A 22,461-nucleotide genomic window follows, 5' to 3' on the forward strand; every position below is an offset into this window, starting at 1 on the left:
TCTGGAATAAAGCCCACTTGATCACAGTGGATAATCTTTTTGATGTGTTCTTGGATTTGGTTTGCCAGTTGACGCTGCAGGGCGATCGGTAATGAAAAGTCCCCAGACTATCTTAATACAAAATATACAGCTTTAATAAACAGAAGTAAGACTTCCACCAGCTTACACCAGAATCCAAACTATCCATCTGGACGCAGGAGCCAAGCAAGAGAGAGCTAGCAGAAGCACTCGCCAGGTTTATCGGTAAACTTTAGCCTAAGGGCAACACGCCCCACGAACAGAGTGTGATTGGTTGAATTCCCCTATCATCTCCCCCTTTTTTCTAAAATAAGACAGAACCAAACCAAATACAACTATATACAATAGAAACAAATAATAAATATAAAGTTACAAACAATAAACAATATTAAACAAGAAACATATAACAAAAGTTTTACTAAACATTCTATTTCAGGGAGTCTAAATAATGTAGATGGTAACTACAACTATCTAATCTTCAACTCCATCAAAGATCTGAGAAGGGAAATAATTTTACTCAAGCACCCCGAAAGTACAAGTGGGAAACTTCTGAAATGTGCAACAAATGGAAGAGACAACTGAATACCTGGGCAATCACCCAAAGTCTCGTATGCAATGTTGAGTCAACCAACTTTGGCTAAGGCCTGATGTAACTGACATGCCATTTTTCAAAGGCAAGAAACCTTTTAGGACTCTCTCACCCTGTCTTGGCAAGATAAGACAATCCTGCTTTTATCCATTTATGGATATTCTGTAATTCTGTCAGTGGTCGAGGTATAGGCTTTTTCTTTGCCCAAAGGCCAGTTCTGCCAGGAAGAAGACGAGCTCCAGGTGGAGTGTCTTTGGTGCTCAACATTCTCTCGGGAGTAGAGCGGTGATGCCAGGAGTGATTGTGTCTCGCAACTATAGAATTATGAGTTAGATTAAAGGCCATTTTCCACAGCTCTTCGAAGAGGTTGAAGATTATACTATCTATACTAAGTATGCACCTAAATAACCTGATTAGCCTAAATATAAATAATAAACATATATGACTATTAATTTCTATCTATCTAACTTGAAGACTAAGAGAATGAACAACTGTGCAATGAGTGAGGACAATGACCTCCAAATGTAAACAATGTATATCATTACATAAATATCTTAATCAGAGGTAAGAATGTAAATATATGTATATATATCAATACAAATAGAGGTAGAAGCATACTCACATACATTTTCAATATATCAATGTACAAAAATCAACACCAATACAATTTTCTAAAAACAATAACACACAAATACCAATATATTATAATCCCATCACCAATCAATCCCCCTTTTTTTTGATAAACACCCCTGAGCTTATAAAATACCTCCCCCATTCCCTCATCCCTATATCAATTATAACCAACCCCCAAATGATGTCCCTAAACCTGAGGGCAAATTCTACTGGGAGAGGGGACGTTGTCCTCTAAAATTGCTTCCAGCTGTCATGGGGGCGACGTTTCTCTTAGGGGGTCCTGTGAAAATAATTGATGGTAAAATCCCCATATAAACATTTGGTGTGAGAAAGTTGTAAATAGTCTCTGAGTAGTTTAAGGAGGTATGGCCAGAGTGTTGTCAAATATTGTGCATCATCCGGAACTGTTTTGTATACTGGTACCAAAAAACAGGTCTAAAAAATAGCACTATCAACATTATGACGTCATAGTAGCCAGGTGGAGTTGGTGTTGTGGGGACCCATCTTCATCCTAGAAGCTTTAAAGATTACTGCAGGAAAATTTATTGTTTGTTATGGGAAAGTTAAACATTATCTACGAAGACATATACAGACATATATATATATATATATATATATATATATATATATATATTATATAAGACAGAAACAGATGTGGGGAAAGGCAAAGAAAATTTATCAATTATAGTTATTCTGTCCCGTATCTTGGCTCTTGACATGAGAGAGAAACTCTGGGATATCTCTTTTCAACAGGCCTGGAAATGAAGAGGGATTAAGCCATAGTCCAACTCCAAAACCAGCACTACATATTTATAAATAAATGCACATTAGTACATATTAAAAAAAATACTAATACTTACCTAAACTATTTGGATTCATTGTTGATCCTCTTTGGGTCGTAGGCGGTTTCTATATTCAATTATCCAGGGTCCCTTGGATCCTTTGAAAATGAGCGTTCTCCTGTGGAGATAAGAAGAAAACCCTGCCCCCAACCTATATATTTCTCTTACCTTTGGTGTGATTATTATCCTTGTAATGACTTATCATTTATCTCTTCCAAGAGGCTTCTCCTCTTCAAACCGAACCTTAATTAATTTTGATGGTAGCCAATATTTTTCCTCTCCTGTGGAAACAAGAGCAAAACCCCTTCCCCAACGCAGCACATCTCCTGGCTTCCACTGTGAGGTCAGCACATCCTTGAAATAAATTGGTTGATTTAATTCAGCAGACTTTTCCAATATCCAATGTCTTTCAGCAGCCATTGTCCCCTTCTCATTAGCGTTGAGAAAATTCAAGGTTAATAAATCATTATGTAACCTATTCCTGGGGGTATTTTCCACCCCTTTCTGTTTGTTCAACATATCTTTTATAGTTCGATTTGATCTTTCTATAACTGCTTGACCTGTAGGATTGTATGGTATACCTGTAACATGCTTAATATTATAAAAAGCAAAAAATCGTTTCATTTTCCTAGAAACATAAGCTGGACCATTATCTGTCTTTATTTGTGCAGGTATACCCATAATGGCCATAACTTCTAATAAATGAGTGATTACTGAATCAGCTTTTTCTGAGCTTAAAACAGTTGCCCATTGGAAACCTGAGTACGTGTCAATGGTGTGATGTACATATTTTAATTTGCCAAATTCTGGAAAGTGGAACACATCCATCTGCCAAATTTCATTCCTTTTAATACCCTTTGGATTAGTCCCTGCAGGCAATGGTGTTTGGTTATAAAAAGAGCAAGTAGGGCATTTCTTTACAATCTCCTTAGCTTGTTGCCATGTAATAGAAAACTCTTTTTTCAAGCCTTTGCTATTGACATGATGCTTTTTATGACATTCAGATGCCTGCAGCACACTACCAATCAATAATTGATCAATATCTGCATTACCTTGTGCTAGAAGACCTGGCAGACCCGTATGGGATTGGATGTGTGTTATATACATAGGGCACAGCCTGTTCCTGATCATGTCTTGTACCTGGATAAACAATGAGGTCAGTTCTGTATCATCAGATATAAATTCAGCAGTTTCAATATGCAAGATAACTCTTTCTGCATATTGTGAGTCAGTAATTATATTAAGAGGTTCTTTAAAATCCCTAAGCACCATAAGGATGGCATATAATTCTGCCTTCTGGACAGAATCATAAGGACTTTGTTCCACTTTACTCAATTCTTCTGATTTGTAATCTGCTTTCCCTGATTTATTAGCATCAGTATAAAATGTATGGGCTCCGGTTATTGGAGCATCACGGACGATTCGAGGAAGGATCCAAGAAGTTCTCTTTATAAAGTTAAGTCTCTTGCTTTTGGGGTAATTGTTATTAATTTCTCCCAAAAAATTATCACAAGCTCTTTGCCATGGTTCATTGTCTTCCCACAACTTTTTTATCTCATCAGCAGTGAAAGGCACTATAATTTCTGTTGGGTCTATACCTGCTAATTGACAAAGTCTCAATTTTCCTTTTATAATCAATTCAGAGACTTTTTCCACATAAGTTTTTAATTTTTTACTTGGTTTGTGTGGCAAAAAGATCCATTCCAAGATAATATCACCTCTTTGAATCTAGATTCCTGTAGGAGAAATTCTGGAAGGCAATATGACGAGAATACAACTAAGCTTTGGATTTACCCTGTCCACATGAGCTTCCTGTAATTTTTCTTCAACCATTGTCAGTTCTTTTTCTGCTTCAGCTGTTAATTCTCTGGGACTGTTTAAGTCTTTATCACCATCCAAGGTCTTGTTTAAATGAATTATTAGATCAGGTGTTATCCCAACAGCCGGTCGTAGGCTGGAGATGTCTCCTAATAATCTTTGAAAGTCATTAAGAGTTAGTAAACGGTCTCTCCTGATTTGTGCCTTTTGTGTCTTAATTCTTTGTAAACCTATTTTATAACCTAAATAATTAACAGAATTTCCTCTCTGAATTTTTTCAGGAGCAATTTGCAATCCCCATTTAGGTAATACTATCTGTACTTCTTCAAACAGCCTTTCTAAGGTATCTTTGTTTTGATCAGATATTAAGATGTCATCCATATAGTGGTATATTATGGACTTAGGAAATTGTTTGCGTATAATTTTCAATGGTTGGCTTACAAAATATTGGCACAGGGTGGGAGAGTTTAACATTCCCTGTGGGAGGACGGTCCACTGGTACCTCCTACCACTGAGGAGAGGCTGAGAGTTATTATACGTAGGCACTGTGAAGGCAAACTTTTCTCTATCTTTTTCTTGTAGTGGTATAGTGAAGAAACAATCTTTCAGATCAATAACTATAAGAGGCCATCCCTTTGGTAACAGGGAGGGCAGAGGAATTCCAGATTGCAGAGGGCCCATAGGTTGAATAACCTTGTTGATAGCTCTAAGATCTGTCACCATTCTCCATTTACCAGATTTTTTCTTAACAACAAATACAGGAGAATTCCAAGGGCTGGTAGATTCTTCTATATGTCGAGCATCTAATTGCTCTTGTACCAGCTGTTCTAAAGTCTGTAACTTTTCCTCAGCTAAAGGCCACTGTTTAGTCCATATTGGTTTCTCAGTCAGCCATTGTAGAGGCATGGCTGTTGGTACCTCTCAAGGGCCATCAATTGTGTTGTGTTCTTGTATAGCTCTAATGGCCGGTTTCTGCCATCTGTAATATCTTGTAATATTTTCCTCAGAAATATAGGCTCTGGAAGCAGCAGGAATGTTAATTTGGTTATTCCATTGCTGCAATAGGTCATGGCCCCATAAATTCACTGCAATATTGGCTACATATGGCCTTAGTTTTCCTATTTGTCCGGACCTATACAATTGACCCATCTTGTGCTTTGTCTTACTCGAGATAGGGTTCCAATTCCTAGGAACTGAATATCTACCTCCTGAAGAGGCCAATGCGGATGCCAAGATTCTGGAGTAATGATACTTACATCCGCACCTGTGTCCAGTAAGCCAGTAATAAATTTGCCATTTACACACACTCTTAGCTTTGGTCTTTGTTCATTTATAGAAGTCTGCCAGAATATTTGTTTACTTTGTCCTCTTAGATTTCTTGATTCATTCACCACATTTAACTCATCCTTCAGGCCGTTATTGCTTCTAACAGCAGGCATGGGGCATTCTAATTTCCCTGAAGAGGCATGTTCTCTGCAGTGATCGGAAATGACTGGACCACATTTGCTATGGGGGCCTGCACGAGACCCCCCCATTGCGTTTCCCTATGGCAACGGGTTGCCCTGTTTATCTCTTGTCGACCTACACTCATTCGTCCAATGCCTGCCCTTTCCACATCTCCTACATAAACCTGAAGGCTGAGTCCTCCTATTCTTGTTATTCCTAGAAGAGGCATTATTCCTGGAATTCCATTGTCTGCAGTCCCTTTTCATGTGTCCCATTTTGCCACAATGAAAGCATTTTGTAATCTGATGTCTCCTTTTACCTTTGGAAATTGCTTCTTGTACCCATGTTTCACTGCCATAATCAAATGTAACAACATTCATTGTATGTAATACCCATTCATCCAAAGGTGCTGATCTGATCTTTAAAGGCCCCAGGATCCTTTTGCATTCTACGTTGGCATTCTTATAAGCCAAAGACTCAATTACTATATTTCTTGCTTCTGGATCAGGTATCCCCATTTGTACAGCCTTAGTTAGTCTTTGTAAGAAGTCACTAAAGGGTTCTCTCTGACCCTGTTTTACCCTGATATATGATTCTACTCTCTGACCTGAGTCTTGAACCCTGTCCCAGGCCCTTAGAGCTGCTGTGGCACATATGGATAAAATGTTTTCATCATAAAGAGCTTGTTCCTGAGGATCAGAGTAAAGTCTTTCACCTAGAATTTGATCTAGAGAAACCTCGATTCCTTTTGCTGATTCTTGTTGTTGTAAAAGTCTGGCCTCTTGCTTGAATAGGCATTTGAAATGCCATAAAGGTCCGTTCTCCAAGACTGCTGACGTTAATTGATTCCAATCTTGAAGGGTTGCCCTGCTGCTGAGAGCCCAGGATTTTAACATCTCTCTAACAAAGGATGAATGTAGTCCATAATTCACAATTGCTTGTTTAAATTCTTTCAGATCACTCATACGTATAGGCTCCCATGTATGTTCTTTAATGACCTTAGGGTTTTTGGAGCCGGTTATCTTTTCTGATGTTATTACTGGAAAGGCAGGTATAACTCTGTGTAGACTCAGAGTTTTCGGAGGTAAATGTTGCCTTTCTACCTTTTGCTCCTGTTCATCAGAGTCTATGACTTCCTCAGTCTTATTAAATCTGCTCACCATTGCCTTCTGTCCTGAATCTCCTGTCCAGTATTATGTTCCAAAGCCTTCGTTAACAATTCTAAGGCATGGAGCTTGTCCGTCAGAGACACCATTTCCTCCCTGGACACTATCGCCTTCATTGATAATTCTAAGGCGTGGAGCTTGTCTGTTAGAGATACCATATCCTCCTTGGACATAATCCTCATGGCATGTACTGTGCCTTCTTGTATGGAAATCCTGTCAATTAATCTATCATACACTTTTGATAAAGTCCAATTTTTACATTCAATGGTTTTAATCCTCTCAGCTAATGTTTCAACACTTATGTCATGGACTGGAGGCTATGAGTCATTTTTGTTGTTCCCTCCTCCAGAGCAGTGAAACTCCCTTCTAAAGACTGTACCTTCTTGATATTTTGGTCAGTCGACCGAGTCATATCAGACAAAAATCTAGTCTCCTCCTTGAGAACTCCAAACTCTGATCTAGTCCCCTCCTTGAAAACTCCAAACTCTTTTTTGAGGAGGTTGGTGTCAGTCTGAATCGTCCTTAAGGTTTTAATCTCTGCCCTCAGCATTGTGGATTCAACCTGTAAGGACTGCATCATCCTTATAAAATATCCAAACACCAGAAAAACGACAAGCCCCAGAAATAACCAAGTAAGAGGAATATCAGAGTCATCCTTCAGAATATCCTCCATAGCGCAATTAAAAAAGCCATTGAACTTTTGGATAGGAATATTTTCAGACATTTTCAATCAAAAGAAATCGTACTTGTATGTATGTATGTATGTATTTATTTTCAACCAAAAAGAAAAATCTTACCTGTAATGACCGTTGCCTGCCAGTAGGTGGCGGGGGTGCACCTGAATCCACGTGGCGATGGAGTCAAAGCAGTAAGCAAACTCTAAAATATATACACTCAAATCCAGAGGTTAAATTCAGAGATCGTATGCACCTGCTCAGCCGGGTGGCAGGGAAGTCACTGCCCGAGGTGGGTAGCAGAAGCCAAGAAGTCCCCTCCCTGGTCTGCCCAAGGTCGGGGCCAGTGGGGAGCCAGTAGCGGTATGCGGCTCTGGGATCTAGCTCGCAGGTTTTAAGGTGTAAGCAAGGAAATTAGCTACCCGCTGTTTGGCAGCGGCCCTGCGAATGTAGTTCGCACTTAAGCTATGAGCTGGCTAGTCAGGGTAAAAGCCGTGGGGCTGCAGAGAGACCCCAAGTATGCGCTCAGGCTGCTAGGCCCTCACCACGAGGGGGGAAAAGGCCCCCATATTGGGCACCAGATGACGCTGCAGGGCGATCGGTAATGAAAAGTCCCCAGACTATCTTAATACAAAATATACAGCTTTAATAAACAGAAGTAAGACTCCACCAGCTTACACCAGAATCCAAACTATCCGTCCGAACGCAGGAGCCAAGCAAGAGAGAGCTAGCAGAAGCACACTCGGCAGGCTTATCGGTAAACTTTAGCCTAAGGCGACAGGCACCACGAACAGAGTGTATGTCTGTGTTTGCGTGAGTGCACACATGTGTACATGCATGTAGAGGACAGAGGACGCCTTTGGATGTCATTTGTTTCTTAGTCACCTGCTATATTCTTGTTTGAGATAGGGTCTCTCATAGGCCTGGAACCTCTTCAAGTAGGCAAGGCTGCCTAGCCAGGAGCTCCAGAGATCTGCCTGTCTCTATCCCTGGCTTGCTGTTGCTCGCAATAGGAGGGTATCCCACCATGATCTGGGATTCCCTTTGTGTGCTATGAATATGTTTTATTGCCATTGGTTAATAAAGAAGCTGCTTTGGTCTGTGACATGGAAGAATGGAGGTAGGCAAGAAAACTAAACTGAATGCAAGGAGAAAGAAAGCAGAGTCAGGCAGATGCCATGTAGCTGCTGAAGGAGAGAGATTCAAGCCAGCCTTTAAGGAAACAGACATATAGAAAATGAAGTAACACCACAGCCATGTGGCTGAACATAGATTAATAGAAATGGGTTAATTTAAGATGTAAGAGTTAGTTAATAAGAAGTCTGAGCTAATAGGCCAAGCGGTGTTGCAATTAATATAGTTTCTGTGTGATTATTTGGGTCTGGGCAGCCAGGAAATGGAAGAGCAGTCTCTGTTTCCACCACTGCTCACCTTCTGCGTGGGTGCTGCCGATGGAACTCAGGTCCTCAGGTTTGTAAAGCAAGGATTAGTGACTCAGTCACCTTTAAAGTCTATGGTTCAAAATGTTTACTGTGAATGTAGTTACTTCAGACGTAAGACCGAGAAATTTAGAGTCTCCAATCTGTAACGAAGAACATTATTAAAAGTCAATACAATTGCACATTCCTCGATGCTAGCATTTTAAGTTGACTTAACGTCCAAATTGCACTTTGTCCTCCCAGGCCATCCAGAGATTTATCCATTAGTGTTAACTACCAAGACCCAGGAGATATTCAACTGTCGAGCAGATGAAGATTTCACAGATGAGCAAACGTATAAGCTCATCAAAAAAGAAGATATCTTGGCAGACTTGCTGAACCGAGCTGCAGTATCTGACTTCCACCCGGTCAAAAAAATTGTCCGGGTAAATACAGGCTTGTTCTTTGCTCTCAGTCCTACCTCAGGAACATCCCAGGACAAGTTAGAGATGATTTTGCATTCAATTCTGGCATTCCCTTTACGTTCAGCCCCCCAGAAATCCTATGTGAGAATGCTAAGTGAAAGGTTCATTCTTACCCCAAAGCTTAAAATCTAGCTGGGCATGGTGGCACTTGGGAAGCTGAGGCAGGAAGCTGTTGTTTTAAATTGTTAAATTTATAGTTTTGGTCTTGCTTTGCCTCTAAGCATGGAGACCACACCACCAAGCAGTGCACATAGCTTGCTCTTTTTTCTAAGGCTTGCGTATGTGCATTGTGTGCATTGTGTGTGTACGTGCGTGTGTGTGTGCACACATGAGTGTGCATGTGTGTGTGCATGTGTGTGTGTTGGGCTGGGTGACTGTACCCTGTGAGTGCAGGTGCATGTGCATGCATGTGTGTGCACGTATGTGTGTGCGTGTGTGTGAGTGCATGTGTGTATGCACATGTGTGTTGGGCTGGGTGAGTGTACCCTGTGAGTGAAGGTGCATGTGTGAGCATGTGTGAAGGAGATGGGCAATCAACTTCCTGTGTCTTCTTCAACAGCACTCCAGTTTATTTGTCTAGATGAGGCCGCTCACTGGACCTGGAATCTGTCAGTTAGGCTGGGATGGCCAGCCAGTGAGTTTCCAGACTCCTCCTATCTCCCCTGACCCCAACATTGTCAGAGAGAACACCACTGTGTCCCACTCTTTACATGGGTGCTAGGAGTGTGAACTCAGGTCCTCATGCTTGCACACAAGACATTTACCAGCTGGGTCATTTCCCCAGCCCCGATGTTTTTCTCTTTCCGTTAGAAATGGAATGGCATGGAAATGGGGCTGAGATGGGACTGGGCTCTTCAGAGTGCAGTACCTTCTTCCAAAGGAGATTTGGTTCCTGCATCCTCATGGTGACCCACAACCAGCTAACCCCATTTCCAGGGAACTCAACTTTCTCTTCTGACCTCCATGAAACCAGGCACGCACATAGTGCTCATACATATGTTCGAAAAAAAACAATTATAAAATAAAAATGAATCTTTTTTAATTGCATGGTAAAGATTACATAAATCCATTTTATTTTGGGAAACGTTTTAATTAAATAATTTGAGGATTTGGTTTAACAGGCAGTTCATCGCCGTGATTACATTGCAGACTATGTCGATTTGATGTTGGCACAGCACAAAGTGAGTGAGCTCTGACCCTCGCCCTCGGTTGATATCCCCACAGGAATATCCTGGGGATGAGTTGCTGCTCGTTTACGACAAAGACTTCAAATATGGACTCAACTTTTACCTCATTGGGACTGAGGAGGGCAAGGAAAACTTTTTAAAGGTAAGAAAATCCTAAGCCTTTGCAGGTTGACTGCTGGAGGGAGCGATGCTTCTGGGGCATCCCTAGGTCCCTAGCTCTGTTCCCTGAGCTCAGCTCAGCTTCAGAATGGTGAGCTTTGACCTGACTCTGTAGAGGAACTTAGGAAAAGAAATTATACCTCAGGGTGGAGCTATCCCAAATAGAATACACTCACACACACACACACACACACACACACACACACACACACACACATTACTTCCTCTCTTTCCTCTTATCAAATAACCCTTCACAAATCCAGGGAAACTGAGTTTTATATTTCAGCCATCAAGCTAAGCAATCTGTATTATTTGTAAAGACATGCAATAAATTATGCTTTCTTAGCTTATGGAATATTCTATTCATCCTCCCAGCTTGGATGGAAGCTCCACCCCAAGTCCCCTTCCCCATTTCTCTCCAAACCCTGGTGCATCTCAGAAAGCCTGCCAAATGATGACCCCTCCCCCAGAGATGCTCAAGACCACTCCCACGGGGTATTTAAACTGCCCCCCAGAAAACATGCATGGTTTTCTAATCTTCCTGTTCCATCTCCTCGGAAGTAGTAGGGAGGGGAGGCTGGAAAATCATCCGGGAGCGTTTTTATCCATTAAACCTGGGCTTTTTCTAATTCAGTTTGATTTGGTCTGATCTGGATTATGGGGTGCAAAAATTTTTAACCTGGAGGTTCCTTCCACTGAGGGGTTGTTTTTCCCCCACCGGCCCAGGGCCAAATGGTGGTAAAACACCCTTCTCCCCAACACCTGCTCTCTGGCAGGCTAAGATTGGCTTTCAACTGGGTAAGTTTTCCTTTCCAGGACCTGCTGCGATTTTCAGGGTGTCCCGCCAAAGGCGCAGCCGTACCAGGCCCTCAATCTGTTACCGGGACAAGGGCCTGCCTTATCCCCTTTCTCAGAAGGCGGTCCGTTCAAAGGAATATCCCACACCCCGTTTTTTGACCCAAAGCCTTCCAAAATGGATACATTGCACTAGGCTCCAGGTCCCGGCAAAGACTTGCAAAATGGTCACCTGCAATTCGAAGCCAGATCCACAAACGTCCTGGGCAGTCTTTAACAAAATTGGGGCTGATACCATATGTCCTAAATGCCTAAAAACTTTTGCTGCCGTGGGACAAGAGGCCAAAAACTCCCGTATGCCCAGTTTCTGGGTGCTGCGTTCCCACCCTTCCCTCAGTAGCCAGTGTCCCACAGCACCTGTCCTGTTGGCTAGGACCAGGACACCTCCAGATTCCCGCCTATCTGGGAATTGAGACCCTAAAAATGCTGCCCTCCATGCGGCCAGAAATACTGGCCCCTCCCCCACACCCCTAACCCTGCCTACCCAACTCCCTCCTACTGGGTCACATGTCCCATACAGTGGCCAACAGCCCTCTTATTCCTCTCGCCTCCATCCTCCCCGCCCTTTGGGACAAAGGTCAAGGGCCAACTTCCTCCTCCTCACCCACCTTCCTCTTCTCCCCTCCCTACCACCCCTCCCTGCCCTTCCATGCCACCACAGCCCACCTCCTGGTCATCCTCTACACTTTGCTCCCCCCCCACACACTTCCTTCCTGTTTGCTGTCTGTCTGCAGCTCTACACTCCCGGCTCCCTCTTATTCCTGGCAGGTGATCTGGTCACTCTGGGAGTCTCCCTACACTGGATCTGGATCGGTTCCCCCTGCCCTCGCTCTCTGAGCTGCACAGGTGTTCCGTCCTTCCTTGTGTTTCTGTTCTCCCTTATGGGCATCTGCTGGCCTGGCCCTCGGTGGGACATCTGTGTGCTCACCTGGCTCCTGCAGCCTACGCCAGGATTTTTAAGTTGGTCATCTGACAGTTTCCTGGGAAAAGTTTTGTTCGTTTGTTTGTAAAAATATACGTGTAAATAATGCGGCCACAGTATGCTTGTTTATGCCTGGATTTGTGTGTGTCATCGTTTGGCAGGCTTTCTGAGATGCAGCAGGGTTTGGAGAGAGATGGGATAGGGAGCTTGGGGTGAAGCTTCCTCTTGAACATCCCAGACTCTTTGGGTATGGGGTGCTGGTTCAAGTCTGGCTACTTCCTGCTGGCTGGGGATGTTGTGGAGAGAGGGAGAGTTAGGAGTCGATGGACCCATGCCGAGGTGTGGGTAGAGAGGCATCGGTTAGCTGCCATCCTGGAGACCTCAGGCATCAGTTCCTTGAGAAAGCTGAGAAGACAGGTTGCTAGGAGACAAACTACATTGTCCTCATCGACCCTATGCATGGGGCAAGCCATGGAAAGGGTGACGACAGCTCTGTCTCTCCTTGTTTTCTTTCTATCCTCTTGTCTTTTTAATTCTTCTCCCACCACCACCACCCTTTTGCTTACTGGACTTATGTAAACGTAAGTTGACAAGGATACAGGAAGTGCTCCATGCACTCCTAGAAAAGTCAAGTTAATTGTGTGAGACACATGAACTATATGAATGGCCAGATGTTCTAGAATGTTTCTGTTATGCCCTAGACCCCAGAAGTGCCAGAGGAACAAGAAGAACCCAAGGAGCTTGCTCCAGAAGATATGTTCGTCTACAAACCGCCTGTCTCCAAGCCGTGGGTGTCTCTGGGCAGTGAGAAAGAAATTGAGGAAGAATCCGTCAAGGAATCAAAAAGGCGGGTCAGAGTCTTTGATGCTGTCCAGTCTTTACCCCCTGTAACTAAAAGTGTTCTTTCCTGGGATAGCCTGAACTTTGCTATATTGGAAACTGTGGGGTTTCTTCTTTTTCTAATAGAAGAACTGTAAAAAGCCAAATGGTCCTGTAGCACCCGGGCCAAGATGTACGCAAGCTGGAATGGGGCTGAGAGACTTAAAAACACAAAGACAGAGACAGACAGAGAGAGACACGGACATGGGTGGTCCTTCATACAAGAATGCCAATTCCAAGTTTATTGTGCTCAGAGAAAGCTTATGTAGGGATCCTTAGCCACACCCAGCTCTCGGGATCTCTCAGCTGCCAGCCTCATCAGAATCCACTCCCCTGCCATCAAGGTCTCCTGCTCAGAGCAGCTGCAGGCACAGGTTCACTCCAGCAGGCAAAGGAAGTCAGGGGGCCAGGGATTTACAGCTCCCAACAAAGAATGGTCTTTTTCTTTGGTGGGTGTCAGGAATTAAATCTGCCCCCCCCAAAAGGATATCTTTAAAAAGTCTCTTGGCCTCTAGTGCCCCAGAGTGTAACATTACTGGTAAAATGGGGAGGGGTCTTTGCTAATATATAATAAATTACATATAAGCTATAATGAGGTCACACATAGAATAGGTTCCTAATCTGATTTGACTGGTGTTCTTTTTTAATTTTTTTATTTGAAAGTTTCTTTTCATTTTTCATACCAACCACGTTCCCCTCCCTCCCCTCCTCGTGCTCCCCCTACCCCATCCCCGTCCATTGACTGTGTTCTTATAAGAAGTTGATCAAGTGTAGATGAAGGCAGGGATGCCACATGGAAGAGACAGAGAATTGTCCCTCAGGCCCTCCAAGCCCTCGGCTCAATCCCCAGCACACGTGCTTGCTCAGAGACTGTGGAGAATGTATCTATGATGAAGGAATGACGAAGACTGCTGGCTGGTACCAGGGGCTGGGAAGGAAGCACGTCAAGTCCTCCCTTGCCTCTCAACTAGACAACTTCAGCAGTCTAGCCTCTACGGCTGTAGGAATAAATTGCTATGTTTTAAGCCACCCCAGTTGTGGTCATTGATTACTGCAGCAGTAGAAAAAGAATACAGTAGTGTTCCCTCCCAGAGGCTTGGGTGCAATTGGCTTAGCGGGGTGCTGGACAGGAAGGAAGCCCTCCGAGGGAGCAAGCTTGCCATGTCTCTAGAAGGAAGGCTTTGCCCTGAGTCCATAGAGGAACTCGGGGGTACAAATTACACTCAGGGTTATCCCAAAGAGAAGCCATGGAGATGAACTTCCAATGCCTCCCACCAGTCCACTACTGGTCAAGATGTAAATTCCCAGTCACTGCTTGTCCTTTTTGTCTACAGGCAAGGGGGCCTCAGTCATGGTGAACATGGCTTCATTGAGGAATAGTGGCTGCAGGCTGTGGGAACCAAAGGTCGAGAGGGACAGCAAGAATCCACAAGAGTCTGAGAGTGTCTGGGTAAACCAACACTCGCACCCGTTTCTCTCCAGAGATGTCACTGGGTTTTCTTTGCTGCCTGTGTGTGTTCCAGGTGACATACATGATTTCTAGGAAAAGAAGTCAATTCGGGGCCCCCGTGGCTTTCAGAGACCAGAATGCTTCTAGCGTCAAAGATGCCTACATTGAGTGTGCTTCCTACCTTGATAAAAATTACACACTCACACAAGTTGAGAAAGACATCGGCTTGCAAGTCATTCCTGAAGTCAAGGGCACAAGTACTCAGACAAAATGGTAGGTATGACATGGTAGAGCCGTCACAAAAGTGTGTTCATCAGGAAGACTGAATTGTGCCCAATAACTCTCTTTTTAAGCTCTTAGGAAACAAGACATAAATATATGCTAAAAATATGAAGCAGGACAATGGGAAAGGGTGTTAATAATCACAGTGCTTGCTGGTTGTCACCTGGAATTGTGCTACTGTCTTCCTGCTGAGAGACTTTGTTTATGATAGGGTCTCACTATTTAGCCTGGGCTGGCCTGGAACTTGCTATGTATTTTGGGCTAATCTTCCATTTTCAGCAATCCTCCTGCCTCAACTTCCCAGATGCTGGGATTACAAGCATGTTCCATCACACCAGCTCTAAGTGACCGTTTTTGCACCCCGTGTCAGACTGTCTGGCTTCATGGGCTGGATTTCTTATTTGGGCCGCTATCGCTTATGAAAAAAACAAGACACTTCTATCCAGAACGCTTCGAATGGCATCTAAAGTCTCATTTCCTTCACAGTGTGGCACACAGAAAAGCGGTAGACCAGTGGGAAATGCTGGCGAGCTCTCATACAAAGGAGACTTGATATACAGTGTAGAAATGATCCCTGGTGGTGTGTGCTGCAGGGCGGGGTAGAGGAAGCTGTAAATGGAACAGGCTGGCCAGGTAGGAAGTGGCTATAATTAAACCAGGCAAGATGTGGCCACTGTTAAGTTAAGCAGTGGCAAGATACAGAGATGACAGGATAGAGAGGAGAGGTGTACATTTAAAACACCATCCTCGAAACCAAACAGTAACACATCTGCTCCCGCTATTGCCGACGCCACTTCCACGGCAGTGCTCCGAGCTCCCCTGGACATAGCCAGCACTGCACCCCACATCCTCTTCCATTTCTCATCTACCCTGCGCCCCAAGCCCGCTCTGAGCTGTCTTTCCAAGGCCCTGATCTGCTCATTCCATTGACCATTTCCAGATCGTCTCTTCCTCTACTTCTCAGGAATATTTAAGAACGCTGACTGCTTATCTCTCTATAATTACTTTTCCATTATGATGGGTGGGCACAGTGAACTGATCCCCTCCTCGCTCGCTAGCAGCTCCTTCTAGGCCTCTCTCACTGGCTCTTCCTCTTTCCCTTATATAACCATTTAAGGACCCCGTGGCTCTGAACTTATCCCGGGTGACTTATCCAGTCCTGTAGCATCCCCTGCCATCTGTCTCATAAGGACTCCCAAATCCACACTCTCAGCCTCAGTCTCCCCTGAACTCCACACACATTTATCCAACTGTTTCTTTGACTATCTAATAGGTCTCTCAAATTTAAATGCCGAAGTAAACTTGGTTTTCTACCCCAAATCTGGGAGCCTCCTGTATCTCCCTCACCTCACAGAGGATATAATAATATTCTCTGAATTACTCAGACTAAAATGTATCCACTTCCTCCCTGGACCGCATCATGTCTATCTCTTGATTGGAGGGTGGTAAATTCTTCTACTGGGGTTACAGCTGTCCATCCTTGCCCTCTGGTTTCTATAGAGACACAGGAACCCCGTTAAAGTGGACCTCAGATCATGGACCTGACTGAAGCTTTCTCATACCTTCAAAGCTTCACATGGCCAGGATCCCCTTCATAACCTCTTGTCCTTACCTCTCCCAGTTCCCCTAGCTCATTCCTGCCCCCCACATTAGCTGCTTGTTCTTGAAACTTACAAACATGTTTATGGCTGGAATATTGATACTTCAGAATGCTCCTTCTCCCAGAAGATTAGGCATTCCCTGGCCCTCCTGCAGTTCCAAACTCCAACACCCATTTAAAAAGTCACGCGAGATGGCACTCACACCTGTAACCCTAACACTCTGGAGGCCGTGACAGAGGTGCTGCTGAGTGAGGTTTGCTGGCCAATGAGCTCCAGATCAGAGGAAAAGAAGGCACACGAGGGTAGAACAAGATGCTCAACACCCTCTCTAGCCTCAGCACTCTCGGGCACCTACACAGACAAGCATGTGCCTGAATCGCGTACTTATACCACCCACATAGACCAGAATGAGAAAGAGAGAAAAGAGGGAGAATAAATACTACAAATATCGACTTCAAGAGAAAAACTGTTAAGTAAATGACAAATGTCAGTTAGGGGGCCTGGGTAAGTAAGGGATGTATAGGAATATCTTTATAGTTATGTCCTTCTTGCTACTTTTCTGCATTTTTAAAGATGTCTAAATAAAAGTTTACAATGTAAGACCCTTTAAAGCTATTTTAATGTATGTGCACTGTACACAGTACTGAGTTTCAGAAGGATACAATGTACTTTGACCATATTCTCTTCTTAGCCCCCCCCCTTGTGACCTTTCCTCCACTTCCTGTTAGCACCCAAGGCTTTTTTATTAAGCTGCAGAACTGTACATATAGATTGTGGTCATCAATATCAATTTTATGATAAAGAAAAAATACCACGGTAAAATACTTTGATATGAATATTCTGACTCCATTGCCATAGAAACAAACTTTTAACTTGACATTACCTATATTTGCTTCTCTCTGATCCAAGTTTTGGTATTCATCTTTTTTTTAAAATATTAGGACATTTCCTAAAAATGCGACTACACAGTATTATGCAAGGGAATTTTCAAAAGAGGAAAAAGAAACCCTGGAACAATCCAAGTCTTTGGTCGATTTTCTCAACAACGTGTCCACAAGGTAAGAAAGTATCTATTAAAAACGTTAAACATAATATGCACCCAGGTATTTTTAATAGTGGTGTCTCCAGAGCAGCTTCCTGTGTGACACGAAGGAATATGGGGACAGTTGCTAGTGGGACATGCGTGAACAAGTCTCAGTGATTCCTGCCCTCCATTGCAAAGTCATCATGGGCCTCTCGTTCTAGGACTATACCAGACACAGTGAGAACAAGCCAGTGTACCAAGATGATTTCCTAGCCCCAAACTGTCAATTAAGTTGAACACTGCTTATCTGAATGTGTGAGGCCAGAACTTGACAGACTGAAGGTGGAATAAAAGTCTAGGCACAAAATTAGTTCATGCTTCACCCACATCTTCTACACGTCAGCTGAAGGTAACTTTATCCAAAGGAGGACCTGACTTTTTGTAACCTTTCACGGGTAGAATGAAGCTCTCGTCACATGGTTTAGTTCAGCCTTCAATGCACAGCAAAGAGCACAGAGCAGCTGGACGCCAGACCTTAAGGGCTGCCCGATCACAGCACAGACAGCGTCTTGACTCTGTTCCAGAGAGACATGCAGGGGGGCACAAGACTGTGAGATCAGCAGGTGTAGGCCCGTGTTCTAACAAGAAGGGACTTTTGGAATTCCTTCCCTGTTGCAAAGGAAAGAGAAGCCAGACCCAAAGAAAGAACAAAATGTGTACAAGAACTGTTACAGTCCTGGTCGTAGTAAATAAGAAACCTATACTAGTATTACTGTTTCTCTTCCTGCTTCAAAACTGCTTGCCATTGTTAGATATTTCTAGGTTTGTGGAAGTGAGATTCCAGTCTGTCAGTACGTTGAAACACTTACCTAGTTATTCTTTTATCAGTAAAATCTCAGGAGTCAGATAAGGGGTGAACACCTGAGTGATCAGAGAAGCAGCAGAGAAGCGACCAGTGGCATCCTCTATCTCGCTTTCCTTGATCCAGAGACCTAAGCATCTTCCTAAGTCCCTCCCTACTGCTTCCTGTGTCTCTCTCTGTGTCCTCGGTCCTTCATAACCTCTATGGCTAATTTTGGTCAGCTAGTAGCTGACTCTGCCCTCTAATCCAAAGTAAACTTTATTGGTGGTATTGGGAGTACCAGAGTGTGATTATGTATCCCACAATATTTCCTCCTCCTTTTAGTATAAATAAAAATGGAAGGCTTTAATTCTAACACAATAAAACAATATGCAATAAGAACAATTATCAGGTGAGAATTACAGTTACAATGTCCAGTTCGTTTGTATTTGGCAAATTTGGAGAAATTATCTATCTTATCCTGATTAATTTAAAGCTTTATACTTAACCATTTTCTATCATAACTTGTATTACCATCCTAAAAATATCTTATTAGACCTTAAAACATCTTCTTAAACAACTTAAGCTTTTATGTTTTTCAGCCTTATAAACCTTATGATTTTATGTAAGTTTTTTTATTTTCCTGAACTTGGTAACAAGGAAAACGGTATAATTATCTAGTCTCCAATTCCCATGAGAGACCCAGGAAGGATAAAATATTATTTAAGTAAATAGGAAGTGCAGATTAAACAACTTCTAAAACTATAGAAACAACAGAGACATTTGGGTGCCTGGACATTCACCCAAGGTTTCTCTGTAATGTTGGGGCATCCATCTTCAGTCTATAGGCCTATATCTAATTAATTCACCTACCTTGTCTTGGAAAAGTTCTGCATCTTAAAGGCCATATTCTGTAGGTCTTGGAAGTATTTGAAGACCACCTGTATATCTAAAATATACCTCTGTTTGATCTTGAAGACATATCTAGCATGACTACAAGTTTGATTGTTATAGATGACTATCAACCTGTATTTCTTAAGTATCCTAGACAGTTTGTAATAATAATTTTCAAGGACTCGAAATTTACATTACATTTTCAAATGAACTGCATAGGAACAGTACCTTAAACAAAAGTAGAAACATATGTACAGTATAAAAAAACTTAGCCAGGCAGTGGTGACACATGACTTTAATTCCAGCACTCAGGAGGCAGAGGCAAGTGGATCTCTGTGAGTTCAAGGCCAGCCTCGTCTACAAGAGCTAGTTCCAGGGCAGACACCAAAGCTATACAAAGAAACCCTGTCTCAAAAAACAAACAAAAAAATTGTATTAATATGCAAAAATCCATACCAGTGTAAAATGTTTAAGACTAATAGTTTTAAAGTAGATTCAATAACCTACCCTTTTACCCTATTATTCCTATATACTTCCTTTTTCTTTTCAGAACAAGATCCCTGAATCTAACCTCCTTTGCTTAGTTTGCTCCCTCCCTGATCATGATCAACAACAACTTGTAACCAACCCCTCAGAAATGATGATAAATATCCATAATTCACTGAATGACCAAAAACCACCTACCCCCACCTCTTGGGAATGTGTGTATCAGATTCTTAAAGTTGCTTCCTATTGTGTGGGTATGATGGCATCTTGAGGGGACCCTAAGAAAACTGAGATAATGGTGAATTCCTGAGAGAGCTAGCTGTTGTCTGTCTTGATGTGATGGGAAAGTGCAGGGCCTTTCTGAAGTCCTGGCTAGAGTAGTCTGTGAGACTGGACCATCTTATCTAACCTGGAAATTGTCATGGCCAGTTCGTAGTCCAAAGCTGATCTCTGGGTGATGTTTGTCAGCTTAGTGGCATTACCACATTCCAGGTGAAATCCTTCTGTGAGACCCTTTTTACTAATAATGAGAAAGTAACCACAGCTGCAGAGAGGCATTAAATACTAGGGAGAACTGCTGAATTAAATCACGCTGCATACTTTATAAATGTGTTGTCTTCGGAGTGGAAACCAGCATTGGGGAAGAGGTTTTGCTTTTGTTTCCACAAGAGAAGAAAAGTGATGGATGGCATCAAAACTGATAAAGATTGTGTTTGAACAGGAAGACCTCTTGTTTAGGAGAGGGTGTAACTCACCAAATGCCAATCAAAACTAACTTATAAGACTAAGTTCATTTGATTAGATATAACCTGCCAAAAAGTGAAACTCCACAAAGTTAGGATTGGGAAAGGATTTTGTTTCTGACTTTCAAGGAGAATTAAAGCACCCAACTAGAGAATCTGAAGACCACTGGACAAATGAGATATCTGAAGAAAAATGATAAATTATCCAGAGAAAATATCCCAAGAAAAAAAAGTAAACTGGCCTAACAGAATAACACATTCCCAACAGGATAAAATTTATAAATCTTCTCAAATGTTTGTTCCTTCTGTTCTCTACAGACATATAAGGCAAATGGTCTTTTTGTAGTCCCAATTCAACTAAAAATTAAAGCTAGCTTTGGAGTTGCAGCATGGCTCTCTCCTTCTCTAAATCCAAGCATACTTGGTAAAAGAAAATTAAAAAAAAAATCTCTGTCTCATGTCAGAAGAGTCGTTTGGTATGGGACAGAAGTAAAACCAAAATCAAGGGGCTATTCTAATGCCACTAATCTCATAATCCTTTGGTTTTATTTTGACTCTTTAAAACTTTTCATATAGTATAAATAGTATCTCAAAATTTATAAAATATATATAGATATATTTAAACTTTCTGTTGTGATATTAATGGTCCTATATAGCACTAAATAATTCTAGAAATAGGCCTCATCTAGCTTCCTATACAAGATATCAGGTTTGAGACTGAACAGGTAACTAGAAGTTAAGTTTGTGCACCTCAGATGTACTTAACAAAATGTGGTCCTTTACCTCTCTGAGATCTTCTGCATACGACATTTAAAATGTTTTAAGTTTTCTGTGGTGAATCATAACCATTCCTAACAGGGACTTTTGAAGTCTCCAAAGGGAGGATGAGGCCCCACAACAAGGGTTCTACTTGGAATGTGATAATGCCACAAAGCTGACAAACACCACCCAAAGATCAGCTTTGAACTACAAACTGCTCATGACAATTTCAAAGTGGCTAGATAAGATGGTCCAGTCCCACAGACTACTCTAGCCAGGACTTGAGAAAGGGCCTGCACTTTCCCATCATGCTGAGACTGGACAATAGCTAGCTCTCCCAGGTCTTGGCTGTTATCAATTTTCTCAGGGTTCCCTAAAGATGCCATCACCCCCAGACAACAGGAAGAAATTTTGAGAACCTGATATCCACATTCCCAAGAGGTGAGGGGGTGGGTTTTAGTCATTCCGTGGATAATGAATGTTTATCATAATTTAGGGGATTGGAGACTAGATAGTTATAGTTTTCCTTGTTACCAAATTCAAAAAAAACTCACAAAGGATGTGAAAGGTATATAAGGTTGAGAGACATAAGAGCTTCAATTGTTTATCTAAGAAAATGTTTTGGTATCTAAAAGATAATTTAGGGTTGGCCATACAAGTTAGGATAGAAAGGGAATGAGGTATAAAACTTTGGACTCACTAAGACAGCATAAATAATAGAGCACTTTCTCTGAATTTGCCAAATGCAAATGGACTAGACATTGTGAGTGTAATTCCTATCTGATAATTGTTCTTATTGTATTTAGTTTTACTGTGTTAGAATTAAAACCTTCCCTTTTTATTTAGACAAAAAGGGGGGAGACGTGGTATATTCTGATTACACTCTGACACTCCTGAGACTGTCAATAGTGTTTCCTTGAATCAGAGGGCAGAGCTAGCAACTAACTGACCAAAATTAGCCATAGAGGTTTTAAAGGACAGAGGACATAGAGAGAGAGACAGGAAATTGTAGGGAGGGGCTTAGAGAGAGGCTTGGCCTTTTGGTTAGAGGAAGGAGACTGAGAGGTGGTTGCTAGTCTCTTCTCCACTGTTTCTCTGATCAATTAGGTTTTTACCCCGATAGCTGACTCCCAATGTTTTATTGATAAAAGAATCATTAGATATATGTGTCAAAAGATTGATCAGAAAAGTGGCAGAAAAGTGACCAGTGACCTCCTCTCTCTTTCTTTCCTTAATTCAAAAGGGCCCAAGCATCCTTCTAAATCCCCTACTACCTTCTGTGTCTCTCTA

The 22,461-nt window shown here is 42.3% G+C and overlaps 1 protein-coding gene across 1 annotated transcript in view; it reads left to right on the forward strand.

Moving 5' to 3' along the window:
- Dnai3 (dynein axonemal intermediate chain 3) overlaps positions 1 to 22,461 on the forward strand; it is a 66,082-nt gene that overhangs the window by 7,996 nt on the left and 35,625 nt on the right. Inside the window, exons 4-8 of the mRNA XM_048453663.3 lie at positions 8,869 to 9,050; positions 10,314 to 10,418; positions 12,914 to 13,063; positions 14,615 to 14,814; positions 17,366 to 17,482. Of these exons, the coding sequence (XP_048309620.2) occupies positions 8,869 to 9,050; positions 10,314 to 10,418; positions 12,914 to 13,063; positions 14,615 to 14,814; positions 17,366 to 17,482 (754 nt within the window). The remainder of the gene's footprint in view (positions 1 to 8,868; positions 9,051 to 10,313; positions 10,419 to 12,913; positions 13,064 to 14,614; positions 14,815 to 17,365; positions 17,483 to 22,461) is intronic.

Source organism: Myodes glareolus, chromosome 17, assembly GCF_982192425.1.
Source record: "Myodes glareolus chromosome 17, mMyoGla1.1, whole genome shotgun sequence".
Classification (NCBI taxonomy): Eukaryota; Metazoa; Chordata; class Mammalia; order Rodentia; family Cricetidae; genus Myodes; species Myodes glareolus.